This window comes from Fringilla coelebs (assembly GCF_963513975.1).
Source record: "Fringilla coelebs genome assembly, chromosome: 28".
Taxonomy (NCBI): Eukaryota; Metazoa; Chordata; class Aves; order Passeriformes; family Fringillidae; genus Fringilla; species Fringilla coelebs.
Window position 1 is genome coordinate 1,189,160 of NC_140054.1, and position 13,564 is coordinate 1,202,723.

General features: G+C 58.8%; 1 protein-coding gene across 1 annotated transcript in view; it reads right to left on the reverse strand.

Annotated features, from left to right (window-relative positions):
- Window positions 1-735: 735 nt before the first annotated feature.
- The window catches only part of NKAIN1 (sodium/potassium transporting ATPase interacting 1), a gene marked incomplete at both ends in the record, with an annotated part of 32,153 nt that continues 19,324 nt past the window's right edge, over window positions 736-13,564 (reverse strand). The window contains 5 exons of the mRNA XM_084222712.1: window positions 736-821; window positions 3,275-3,335; window positions 4,229-4,426; window positions 6,360-6,440; window positions 6,988-7,125. Coding sequence (XP_084078838.1) covers window positions 736-821; window positions 3,275-3,335; window positions 4,229-4,426; window positions 6,360-6,440; window positions 6,988-7,125 — 564 coding nt within the window. The remainder of the gene's footprint in view (window positions 822-3,274; window positions 3,336-4,228; window positions 4,427-6,359; window positions 6,441-6,987; window positions 7,126-13,564) is intronic.

Sequence of the window (13,564 nt, forward strand, 5' to 3'; positions counted from 1 at the left end):
CTCTGGCCAGTCCCACCCAGGCAGGGCTGAAGAGACACAGGGGACGTGTCCCATCCATGGGACAACACTCCTGGGACCCCCAAGGCAGGGGAAGGACACCCCAGTATCCCCCAGGATATGCCAGGAGGTGCCAATGCCACCCTCCATGTCCCCAAAGGTGTCCCACCCACAGCCGGGGGGTTCCCGGGGAAGGACCAGCCCCGTGCAGGGGGGCACAGCACCCATGGGTGCTCCCCTCCACCCCATCAGTGTCCCCAGGGAGGGCCCAGCAGTGTCACAGATGGATTTGTCCCCTCCCAGCCCCTCTCTGCCTCCCTAATGGCATCGCCCGCCCTTCAATTTGCATACAAGGCTTAAAATATAATTAATTTTTGGCAGCGGGCAGAGCCTGCTCGAGGTTAATCCCTTTAGATTTGCGAGCCTTATCTCGCTGGAGTGTTTACGGAGCTCGGCTTAACGGGGAAGGGAGAGCGAGGAGGAGTCGGCTCCGGTTATCTGGAGAGCCGCTGCTCCCCCGGGCACCGGCGGGGGAAGCTCAGCAAACAAAACCCAGCGAACAAAAAACCCAGCGAGCAAAACCCAGCGAGCAAAACCCAGCGAGAACAAAACCCAGCGAGCGGGATCCTCCGCAAAGCGCCCGGCCCCGCCCGGGTGCAGCCTGGGGATTTGCGGGGAGGATGCACAGCCCCAAATCTGGGCACACGGAGGGTCCCGCGCCCCTGAGCACCCCGGGACTCACGTGTAGAGCGGCTGTAGCTGCAGGTGCGACGTCTTCTGGGGTGCCTGGTACCCGTAGGAGTCAAAGCCGCCGATGAAATCAACTGGGGAGAGCCGGGAGAGCAGCGGGGTGAGCGGGGGAGGGCAGCAGGGAGATCCCCGTGGGGTGGGGAACAGCCCGGGCTGCAGCTGCACCCAGCGAAATGTGACAGCCCAGGGAAATGCGACTGCTCAGGGTGACATTGGGAAGTCCAGGGGCTGAAGGGGCTCCAGGAGAGCTGCAGAGGGACTGGGGACAAGGATGGAGGGACAGGAGCCAGGGAATGGCTGCCAGTGGCAGAGGGCAGGGCTGGATGGGATCTTGGGAATTGGGAATTGTTCCCTGGCAGGGTGGGCAGGGGCTGGGCTGGAATTGCCAGAGCAGCTGGGGCTGCCCCTGGATCCCTGGCAGTGCCCAAGGCCAGGCTGGACATTGGGGCTGGAGCACCTGGCACAGGGGGAGGTGTCCCTGGGCTGGAAGGAGCTGGCATTGAAGATCCCTTCCCACCCAAACCACTCTGGCATTCAGATTCCTGAATCCAGGATGAGAACCAGGAGCAAAGCCCATTGCAGCAAATGGATCCAGGAAAGGAAAGAATGATTTGCTGGAAGGTTCCAGGTGCCCCAGGGCTGTTTCCCACAGGGGGTTTGTAGCCTGGCAAGGCCTGGTTGGAGAGGTTTGGGCTCTCCCAGGGTGCCCAGAGCAGCTGGGGCTGCCCCTGGAGCCCTGGCAGTGCCCAGGGCCAGGCTGGAGCACCTGGGACAGTGGGAGGTGTCCCTGCCATGGCAGGGGTGGCTCTGGGTGGGGTTTAAGGTCCCTTCCCACGCAAACCATCCCGTGATTTGGTGATCCTGAGCCACCCCAGCATCCTGGGAAATGGGAATAAATCAGAACCACAAACTGGATCGGATCAGAAGGATCCGCTGATGGTCACGCAGCCCAACCCCCCACTCAAGCAGGGTCCCGCGGGGCACTTGGAATTCTGTCCAGGCAGCTTGGAGACTCCACAGGCTCTCTGGGCAGCCTGGAATGGAGCATCCAGGGAGGCACAGGGGTACCCCCGGCCAGGGCTTCACCCCAGGGATCGGCAGCCGGGATCGTGGCAGCATCCCGGGAAAACAGCGGTGGGAAGGAGCCGGAGCAGCTCCCGCGGTCCCGGCGGTTCCGTTCTCCCCAGCACAGCCCCGCTGCACAGAGAGGACGCGATTCCCTCAGCTGCCCGCGGATTTCAGCAGTCGGGAGCGTTATGGGGGAATTAGCGCTGCTTTGGGGCTGTCCCCTCGGGGGATTGCAGCTTTTACCGCTGGGGTTTCCAGCCTGGAGGCTCATCCTGCTCCGAGCCCGTTCCCGGGGGGATCCGAGCCTGGCCCCTCATCCCGAGGGGTGCCAGGGCAGCTCTGGGGGCTTGGGGGTGCCCAGGGGGGTTCTGGGGGTGCCCTGGGTGAGTGGACAGGTCATTATGAAGTCTCAGCCCCAACTTCTCACGGATCACCCCGTGTTTCCCCAGACCTGACCCCCCCACAGGGATGGACTCCAGGTGCAGCCAGGCTGGGAATTCCAACCCTTCCAGGATTCCCAGCACCACCCAAGTCCCCAAATCCCATACTGGGGTGGGTTATCTATGAGTGTCTGAGAGCTGAGAGCTCCAGGGGAGAGCCCCCCTCTCCTGGAATATTTCCCTTCCTGACTCAATATTCCACCAGCTCTCAATTTTGACGCCATCCATCCATTTCCAAATCTAATAAGATATTCCATTAAAAAGCTGCATTTGCATCCCGAGCTGAGGCACATTAATATTAAAATTGTGTTGGATGCCGAGTTTGTGGGAGTGCAAACATGCCCCAGAGCTGCCAGCACTGGATAAACCCTTTGGAAAGGAGCTGTTCCCCCAGGCAGAGGCCAATTCCCCACGGAGATGTTTGATTTCCATGGGAAAGGAGGGAAAACACGGGAGTGCTGCAGCCCTGGGCTGGGACCACCTGTGGGCACGGGGAGGGGGCTGATCCCAGGGCACAGCTGGGTGGTTGTGGCCCAGCCCTGCAGGGATCTGCCAGCTGGTGGGAATTAATTAATGGCAGATGAGCTTTTAATGCACTTGGACAGGCACAGCCTCGACCACCTGGTTCACTGGGGCCGGGGCGCTCCCCGAGGGGCATTTGCAGGGATCGGGGTGGGAGCAGGAGGAGCGGCACAGACTGGATAGAAGTTAGCTTTCACTTTGCCTAAAATGCTGTTTTCCCCCTGGTTTGGGGTGAAAACTGGCAGTGGGGACACAGCCCAGGGGACAAAGTGTCCCCAGGTCACTGTGGCTGTCAAGGGGGGAGGGAGGTGACAGCTGCCCCAGCAGCTCTGCCTCACCAGGGATGGGAAAATGGGGCAAAAACCCAACTAAAGGGATTTCCTCAGCTGCCTGGGACCCGGGCATTGCTTCCCCAGACCCCGCTGGGAGCTGCCATCCCGCTCAGGGTGGCACCAGCTGAGCACCCGTGCCCCTGTCCCCCCAGGCAAGGCACTTACAGCTGTCCTCCTCCTCCAGGAACACTTTGCTGACGTAGCAGGCGTAGACGAAGCCGAAGAGCTGGGGAGAGACAGGGCAGGGAGAGCCTGGTTATGGGGTCATGGGCAGCACAACGGGCACACGGCCAGGGGGGGCACGGCTGGGGGCCTGGCAGTGACCTGGGGGCACTGGGAGTGACCTGGGGACATTGGCAGTGACATGGGGACCATTGGGAGTGACCTGGGGGCATTGGGAGTGACCTGGGGGCCTGGCAGTGACCTGGGGGCATTGGCAGTGACCTGGAGGCCCTGGCAGTGACCTGGGGGCATTGGGAGTGACTCGGGGACACTGGCAGTGACCTGGGGACATTGGGAGTGACCCGGGGGCACTGGCAGTGACCCGGGCACACTGGCAGTGACCCGGGGACACTGGCAGTGACCTGGGGACACTGGCAGTGACCTGGGGACACTGACAGTGACCTGGGGGCTGGGAGCAGCCAGAGCCCGTCCCGGTGCAGTTTGGGGTGCAGCAGGGTCAGGTGGACTCAGCTGCACAAGGAGGAGCCCTAAGGGGGCTGGAGCTGGCACCCCACAGAGGATGCTGAGCCCCACCCAGGGCTGGGAGCCCCTATGGGGACCCCGATTCCCCTTAAAGCTCCATTTTAGGGAGCTCTGCCTCCAGGTGTTCCCCACTGCCACCCCCCCACAGGGGGTGACAGTCACCAGCAAGGGGCGACCCTCCCTCCCGTGGGCAGCACATTCCAGGAGTGATTCCTCCATCCCTGCAGCATCCAGCCCTCGGCCTGACAAGTTTTGGGGTGGACACAGCCCTGTGGGGCTGGCAGGGCTCTGCCTGCTCCTCTCTGGGTGACGGGGGCACCACGGCCCCTCCGCCCAGCCCAGCCCAGCCCCGGCACCCCGCCGGTGCCGGTCCCGGTGTGGGATGAGGGTGAGGATGAGGAGGGGCGCCCTTACCGCCAGGAAGATCTGCGTGGCGCTGCTCACCACCTCGATGTACTGGTAGTCGAGCAGGCAGCCGCTGACGGTGATGACGTGGTGGTCCTCAGGAGCCAGCTTGGAGTTGAGCACCGGCGTCACCAGGCAGCCAGGGCCGTTCTCCATCCACCACGAGCGGTGCAGGGACGTGTTGAAGGTCATGATGAAGTCTCGGTCCTGCAGGAGGAGGAGGAGGAGGAGAAGCAGAAGGAGAAGGAGAAGAAAGAAGAGAAAGAATAAAGAAGAAGAAGAAAAAGAAGAGAATAAAGAAGAAGAAGAAAAAGAAGAGAATAAAGAAGAAGAAAAGGAAGAAGAAGAGAATAAAGAAGAAGAAAAGGAAGAAGAAGAGAATAAAGAAGAAGAAAAGGAAGAAGAAGAGAATAAAGAAGAAGAAAAGGAAGAAGAAGAGAATAAAGAAGAAGAAAAGGAAGAAGAAGAGAATAAAGAAGAAGAAAAGGAAGAAGAAGAGAATAAAGAAGAAGAAAAGGAAGAAGAAGAGAATAAAGAAGAAGAAAAGGAAGAAGAAGAGAATAAAGAAGAAGAAAAGGAAGAAGAAGAGAATAAAGAAGAAGAAAAGGAAGAAGAAGAGAATAAAGAAGAAGAAAAGGAAGAAGAAGAGAATAAAGAAGAAGAAAAGGAAGAAGAAGAAAGAAGAAAGAGGAAGAAAAGGAAGAAGAAGAAAGAAGAAAGAGGAAGAAAAGGAAGAGGAAGAAAAGGAAGAGGAAGAAAAGAAAGAGGAAGAAAAGAAAGAAGAAAAGAAAGAGGAAGAAAAGAAAGAGGAAGAAAGAGGAATGGTGGATGTGAGGCTCTTTGCAGGACAGCTGGACAGTCAATGGGCTTTCCCAAGGCAAGGATGCTCCCTGATGCCAGAGCAGGGCGCCTCCCTGAGCCCCAGCCCTGGGGTTTGGGGCTTCCTCCCGTGCTGGCACCGAGGCCATCTGCTCAGGCAGGGCCTGGGGGATGCCCTGGTGACAGGGTGGGTGTCACAGAGCAGGACCAGAGTGGCGGGGAGGGTGTTTGTGATGGTGCCTCCTGCCATCCCAGGGATGGGAGCAGGGCAGCAGCCCATCAGCGTGTTCCAGGGATGCAGGGCAGCCCCTGCTGCTTCCCCTGGCCTTTTGGGCTGCCATGCCCTCATGCCACTCCCAGGGAGCCTTGCAGGGTCCCCCTGGAGCATGTCCCCTCCTTGTCAGCCCCTCACAAGCTCTGGGGCTCTGCCTGGCTCCTCTCCAGCACCTGTGGGGTGGCCTTGGGCAGGCAGCATCCCCCTGCAAGGGGGAGAATCCTCAGCCCCTGGCTGCCCCTTTCCACCCCACGAGAATCCCCCTGGTACCCCTGGGGAGCCCCCCCAGCCCCTCTGTTCCCCCGGGCTGAGCATCCCCCGCAGGAAATCACCGATCTGGCATTAAAAGATTTTCGCTGCTGTGGGTGGCAAAATCCCCGACAGGGAGCGAGTGGGTTTGGGTTCGTGGAGCTGCAGGATGTGGCTGAGGCGCAGGGACGAGGGGGAGCTGTGACGGGCACCGGGATTTCCACAAAAACCCGCGGTGGGAGGGAATCCTCCCCCTCTCCCCACCCGGGAGAGCCTCAGATGACCTGGAGCTGCTCGGGGGGAAAGTTCCCAGCCACGGAACACCCCAGAGGCTTCTCCCTGCTTGGGGCAGCACCGAGAGAGCGGAGCTGGCTGTCCCCAGCCCTCCGTGATGTCCCCAGAGCCGGGGAGAGACGCGCAGGGACCCCGACCCGGGATCAAAGGTTCCCTCAGAGCACCCGGTGCTGCCCCATCCCCGCGGGAAGTTTTGCTCTTTTTGGTGTAAAAATGAAATTGAACAGCGCAGGGTTGGGTGGAAGCAGAGCCCCGTCACATCCTCACCCCACGGCCGGCAGGGTGACGGGGCAAAGCTGGGAATGCTGATCCCGGTGAGTCCCAGAAATCCCGGGAAAATTGGGAATTTACAGCGGGGGGAGTCCCTTCCTCCCACCCTCTGCCCTCCCCATCCCTGCAGCTCCGGGGGACACTTTTGGGGGAGGAGGAAGAGGAGGAGGAGCACAAGGAAGGACGGAGGGAAGGAGGATGCAGAGAGGAAGAGGAGGAAGGTGGGGGCGTTACCTGTGACAAGCGCCCGACCTCCAGGTAGAAGCAGATGATGAAGGCGTTCCAGCCGACCCACAGCACCAACCACACGGCGTACTGCGGGAGGAGAGGGGTCAGGGCACGGACAGCCCCCTCCCGCCCCGCCGCACCCCCTCCCGCCCCGCTGCACCCCCTCCTGCCCCGCGGCATCCCCTCCCGGGGTCCGGGCTGGGGTCGTGGAATCACAAAATCCCAGCACGGTTCGGGCTGGGAGGGACCTTAAAGTTCATCAATTAGGGGAGAACCCATGGGGGCCCCAGGCATGAGTTAGTGAGCCCTAATTACAGGGCAGAATTAATGAGATGGGGAAAGGGCTTGCCTGAGTTTTTCCCGAGGATGTGCATCCACCAGCTGTGCCTCAGTTTCCCCACCCATAAAACTCCATATACTCATAGGATTTCCTTTGTGAAGGCTCTAATTCCCACCCCTGCCATGGCAGGGACGCCTCCCAAATCCCTCTGTCCCACTCCAAGCCCTGTCTAGCCTGGCCTTGGGCACTGGCAGGGATGGAGCAGCCACAGCTTCTGTGTTCCCAGGGATACAGGAGGGATCTGGGCTGAGCCCCCCGGGGCTGATGCTGCTGCACCCCCAGGGTGGTACCTACCATCATGAGGTATCTGGATCTGTACTGGATGGTCCCAAAAATACCCAAAATCACGGCCATGATGTGCAGGAAGTTGGCCAGGATGGGGGCCCACTGGTATCCCAGGAAATCAAAGATCTGCCTCTCCAGAGCAGCGACCTGCAGCAGAGCAGAGGGGGCAGGGATCAGGGCGGGGGCTGAGGACAAGGAGCAGCTGGGAATCGCTGGGAATTCCATGGATAACGGCTTGGGGTAGGCTGGAATGTCTGTGTGGGGCACTGGCCAGCAGGACTGGCGTTATGGGGTGTTGTGCTGTGATTTCAGGGTTTACCTCAGCACCCCGGGTCCCTCCCCTGGAGATTCCCCCCCAGCTGTGTCAGTCCCCTCTCCTTTCCCCTCCCAGCACTGTCTGTCAGTCCTGCCATTCCAGAAGGGCACAGAGTGATTGGCAGGTTCAAAGGATGCCCTCTACCCCCGGGGGCTCTGGGCCATCCAGGTGTCCTTTGTCCCTTGAGCCCTCCCCTCCTGTCCCTGGCTGGTGGCTCCTGCCCCTTCCCTGCCCTCTCCCGGGGTTAAAGGAGCAGCACCCACGGGCTCAGGAGTTCTGCTGGAGCTGCTGTGGGTTCAGGGGCTGTGGGCCACAATAAAGCTCTGGATCCAAACCCTCCAGCAGAACCCACTCCTTTCCTTCCCCATCGCCTCAAAGCTGCTCTGCCAGAGGGAACCCTGAGGAGCAGCCCCTGCTATGGGGGGAGGCTCCATCCCAGCACCACCAGAGCTCCTGCACGCCTGGACTTGTCCCCACGTGCCCAGGGCAGCACCCAGCCAGCCCAAAGTGTCTGTGGGGTGAAACACCACCCAGCCATGGCCAAAAGTGTCTGTGGGGTGAAACACCCCACAGCCATGGCCAAAAGTGTCTGTGGGGTGAAACACCACACAGCCATGGCCAAAAGTGTCTGTGGGGTGAAACACCACCCAGCCATGGCCAAAAGTGTCTGTGGGGTGAAACACCACACAGCCATGGCCAAAAGTGTCTGTGGGGTGAAACACCACACAGCCATGGCCAAAAGTGTCTGTGGGGTGAAACACCACACAGCCATGGCCAAAAGTGTCTGTGGGGTGAAACACCACACAGCCAGCCAGCCCAAAGTGTCCCTGGGGTGAAACACCACAGTGCTGCTGTTTGGTTCAGCAGCAGGGCCAGACAAGCCAAGGCACATCCCGACAGCAATATTGGTAATATCAATAATTGGGGATATTTGGAGCTCAAAGGGTTCCTCAAGCAGATGTGCCCACTCTGTGCCTCACTTTCCCATCACTCAGAGCTCAGGCACTGCTGAAAACCCATCCCAGAGGATGCTTTATGGTGGGAAAAGCCTTCAGCTCCCGTGTTTTGATCTCCTGCCCATCCTCTGTGGGTCCATGGGGCTCTGATCACCATTCCCACCTGCAATCCACAAACAGGGCCCTGCTGCAGGGGGTGAGTGCAGCTGAGGGGATCCAGCCCTGATCCCAGCACTTCCTTATGGCTCCATTGCTCCTGGTCACAGGATTAGCTCCAAGGAAGGGGTGAACAAAGGCGAGGTGGGAGCTCTGGAGCGTTCAGAGATGGGTTTAATTCAAAAAATGGAGATTTTGGATGTGGCCATGGTTTTTTAGAGAACTTCTAAGGGAGTTTTAGGGAACATGAGGGTGCTGGCACACCACAAGGTGCAGGGACAGGTCAGCAGCAGGCTGGAACACCCAAATTTTTTTCCATTTGTCTTACTCAGCCCTGTCCTGTCACTCTTTGAGGTGCCCCAGATTCACCCCGAGAGTTTCAGGGGCCCCTGTTCTCATCACAGCACCATTCTCCAATTTTCTGCCTGAAAAGGGGGGAGTTTATCCTGAAAACCAGAGGAAAAAGGAGTTTGCATCCCCCCTCCATCCACCAGCAGCTCCCAAAGGGATCTGGAGTCAGGGGAGAACCCATGGGGGCCCCAGGCATCATCCCAGGCATGAGTTAGTGATCCCTAATTACAGGGCAGAGTTAATGAGATGGGGAAAGGGCTTGCCTGAGTTGTTCCCGAGGATGTGCATCCACCAGCTGTGCCTCAGTTTCCCCACCCATAAAACTCCAAATACTCTTTGGATTTCCTTTGTGAGGGCTCTAATTCCCTCTGATTTCAGCCCAGCTCCACCCTGGGGCTGTGATATCCCACCCCTACCCTCCCCCAGGGTAGGATCTGCTGGATCACTGACAACAGGACCCTGATTTTAATGAAAGGAATGCAAACCCATGGAGCAGCAGCCCCTGCAAGGCTCTTTGCACTGAAACTGAATTCACTTCCCTGCTCCTTCATCTCTCTGAGGAAACAGCCCCTGGAAATCCTGACAGCCAGGCTGTAAACCTCCTCAGCTGAGGAATGGAAATGATAAATGATACTGAGAGTGCAGTGCTTGGGGTTTGTGGGCACCCCCATCTGTCTGGGGCTGTCAGTGGAGCTGGATGGGAGCTTTGGGTACCAGGGGTGCTCCCAGCCGAGGGATGGGGCTGGGGAGTGTGGCATTCACATCCTCTGAAACATCCCTTCGCCCAGGGTTCTTCTCCTGGGAAGCTGAGAAGCCTCAGAGAAAAAGGAAAACAATTCTTTATCTCATTTGCTTCTCCTGTGCTGTGCTCATGTGGAATGTGTTTAAAAAGGAAAACAATTCTTTATCTCATTTGCTTCTCCTGTGTTGTGCTCATGTGGAATGTGTTTGGAGATTGTTCACCCACAGGTGATTGTTCCATTGCATTCTGCTGGGAGTTGTTTTCACTCTTTGACCAATCAGGGCCAAGCTGTGTCAGGACTCTGGACAGAGTCAGGAGTTTTCATTATTATCTTTTATCCTTCTGTAAGTATCCTTTCTGTATCCTTTAGTATAGTTTAGTATTGCATTCTTTAATATAATACAGATCATAAAGTAATAAATCAGCCTTCTGAGAGCATGGAGTCAGATCCATCATTCCTCCCTTCATCAGGGCACCCCACAAACACAACAGGGGAGAGCCTCTGAGGGCATCCCATGGAGCTGGAGGGATCACACCCGTGTGGCTCCTCAATTCCAGCCTGAAGGAGGAGGAGCTGGGAGGACCCTGCTTGAAGCAAACCCTTCTCCCTCCCAAAGAGGCAGAATTCAGGATAAACACCCCAGTTTCCCCATGGATGAGCTAATTAGGGGCTGTTAATTCCACCACAAAGCTCTGCTGGAGCCACCCCAGCAGGTCCAGCCCTGCTCCCTGGCTGTGTTATTCCAGATTTTTCCCTCCATGGGAAGAGCAGGTCTGGGATTTTCCATCCTTATGGATGCAGCTCAATGTTGAGAGACCAACAGAGACTCACAAAGGCAATGTGGCTGCACTCCCGGCTCTCAGTGCCCGCCAAGAGCATCCCAAGGGCATCCCAAGGGCAGCCCCACGTGTGCCATGAGTGGGGAAACTGAGGCACAGCCTCCAGCAGGAGAGTCCAGGGTTGGTGCCCCTGCCCAGGGAATTGTGGGCTGAGCGAGCACCCCCAGCTCAGAGCTGCTCCTGGGGCTGGTCTGGCCCCTGGAGCATCGTCCCCGATCCTGTGGGGGTCAAAAGTCCCTGGGAGGGACCTTCAGGACCCCCAGCCCTGGCTGCGGGGCTCAGCGTCATCCCAAGAAACTTCCTGGCAGCATCCAACAGAGTCAAAATTGTTCCGTGGGCGCCGAGCATCCTCCCTGCCCCCGGAACGGGAATTCCCGCTGCTCCCAGCCCCGTTCCCGCACCGCTCCCGCCCGGCCCCAGCGCCTCCGCAGCCGGGATGCCAACGCCGTCCCCCTGCTAATTAAGATAAACCTGCGGCTGATCAATGCAACGAGTTTTAGGGCTCCCTCTTAATGAAACACTCACGAGTTCATCGATCGGCCCCAAAAGTTCGCTCTGCAGCAAATCCCAGCGACTGGCTGGGGGCGGATCCGGTCCCGCTCAGCCCAGCCTGGAAGGGATTTGTTCGCACCGGGAAATTGGAGCGGGAGGGAGCGAACTCCTTCAGTGGGGGAGGGAAGGGCACTGCCAGGAGGGGACACCCGTGGGGAGGACAAGCCCAGCTGGGGCTCAGGGAGGCAGAGCTGGAGGAAAATGTCATGCTGACACTGAATTTAAAAGGGAAGGGGTTCCTGAATCACCCGTTCATTTTGGTGCTCTCACCTTCTTCACACCCGTCCCATCATTTCAAGTTTTCCCAGCCCTTAATCATCACGAGAAGGATGGGAGACCTGGATCCTGCTCTGGCTGTACTGGGAGCATTTCAGGGTCGCCAGGAGCCCCTTCCCCACCCCTTCCCAGGTTTCTTTTCCTGAGAAACTGAGCTTGGAAATCTGACTGCAGGGTGGAGAGTGCCGGGTGAACACCCCGGACCCAGCACCCTGGGAAAGCAGAAACCTTCCTGCCCAACAGCTCCTTCTGGAACCTTCTGGTCTGGGTTGGAAAGACCTTAAATGACCTTAAATCCCATTCCATGGCAGGGACACCTCCCACTGTCCCAGGTGCTCCAGCCTGGCCCTGGGCACTGCCAGGGCTCCAGGGGCAGCCCCAGCTGCTCTGGGCACCCTGGGAGAGCCCAAACCTCTCCAACCAGGCCTTGCCAGGCTACAAACCCCCTGTGGGAAATAGCCCTGGGGCACCTGGAACCTTCCAGCAAATCATTATTTCCTTTCCTGCATCCATTTGCTGCAATGGGCTTTGCTCCTGGTTCTCATCCTGGATTCAGGAATCTGAATGCCAGAGTGGTTTGGGTGGGAAGGGATCTTCAATGCCAGCTCCTTCCAGCCCAGGGACACCTCCCCCTGTGCCAGGTGCTCCAGCCCCAATGTCCAGCCTGGCCTTGGGCACTGCCAGGGATCCAGGGGCAGCCCCAGCTGCTCTGGCAATTCCAGCCCAGCCCCTGCCCACCCTGCCAGGGAACAATTCCCAATTCCCAAGATCCCATCCAGCCCTGCCCTCTGGCACTGGCAGCCATTCCCTGGCTCCTGTCCCTCCATCCTTGTCCCCAGTCCCTCTGCAGCTCTCCTGGAGCCCCTTCAGGCCCTGCCAGGGCTCTGAGCTCTCCCTGGAGCCTTCTCTCTCTTTTCCTGGACCTGGAGCTGGCTCTGGGGAGGATCCTGGAGCATTCAGGACGCTGCTCCTCGTTCCTGCTGCTCTTCAGTCCATCAACAGCATCTGCACCTCGGGCTGAGCTCTGAGTTCCCCTCGGGGCGGGCAGGGCTGCTGGCCCCCGATGGGTCATTATCCCGCAGCCGGGTGATTTCCTCCGTGCCCGAGGCTCGCTGGGGATTTAACTTTTCATTTGGCCGCGTTTGGAGGAGATTTGGCCGTTCTGACTCCTCGTGTGCCGCGGCCGAAGATGCTGCGAGAGCCTCGCTCGCCCCGTCCCTGCGCCGCCGCCACCTCTGGGAGTTCTGGCCCCCAAAAACCATCGGGGTTCGGAGAGGAACCCCCGGGGCAGCGTTTGGCAGCGGGATGCCCGATCCGTAAGGAATGTTCTCCACAGCCCCGGGGCTGATGGAGCATCCCTGGAGCTCCCCAAGCCCCGGGGACAGCCGCGCCCGGTGCCACTCCAAAGGTTCTGCAGGACCCCAAATCCCCACCCCGACCTCCTAGCAGGATCCCCTCCTCCCCCAGCCCCTCTTTTTGAGGCAGTTTAGGGCATTTTGGCCGTGCCAACGCCCTCCCTTGCCCAGGAGGAGCCCCAGGAGCCGTGGGAAGCGGGAAGGGGAATCGGCCGCGATTTAAATGAGGAGAGCACGGTTGGTTATTAGGGAGGTGCAAACACCGCTGTGAACCCAGGGATTGCATTTAATGGCTTGGAAACAAGTTCCTGACCTACTTCCATCTGCAAAAACCTTCATAAAATCACAGTTGGAAAGAAATGAAAGGCGCCAATCCCTCTCCAGCATCGGGTGGGGAGGACCAGGATGCGGCCCCAGCTGGAAAGAGGCCCCAATGCAGGAGCACGGCAGGAGCAAAAATTGGGGTGAAAGCGGCACAAATCGGGTCCTTCCCCTGCTGGGACAATCCCTGGTGGATGCCACAGCTTTTGGGGCCCCTTTGAACCCCCCAGGTGGGAGCTATCAGCACATCCCGGTCCCTGGGATGCGGCACTGGGGACACCTGGTGTGCCCAGGGCCCCTCAGCACCCAGTGCCCACCCCACGGCTTCCCCTGCTCTCTCCCATCGGATCCCCCTCCCCTTTCCCAGTTATTTATTTCATTTCCCCACATCCGGCGGCGTTGCCATGGGAACGCAGCCCCGGCTGGATGCGCCTGTCTGGCCGCTGCACCCCGGGATCCCACTGGAATCTGCCCCATGGGATGAACTCCTGGGGGTGTCCCCACCCCGGGGACCCCTCGGGGTGCCACCCCTTGGGTGCCCTCCAAGCCCTGCTCCCACATCCGTGCTCCTGGCTCCATCCATCCCCGAGGTTCCATCAGCAAGGGCTGGGAAATGCAGCCTTGGGGGGACTAATGGCCATAAATTATTATTATTATTATTATTATTATTACTACTACTACTACTACTACTACTACTACAACTGCAACAACAACTACTACT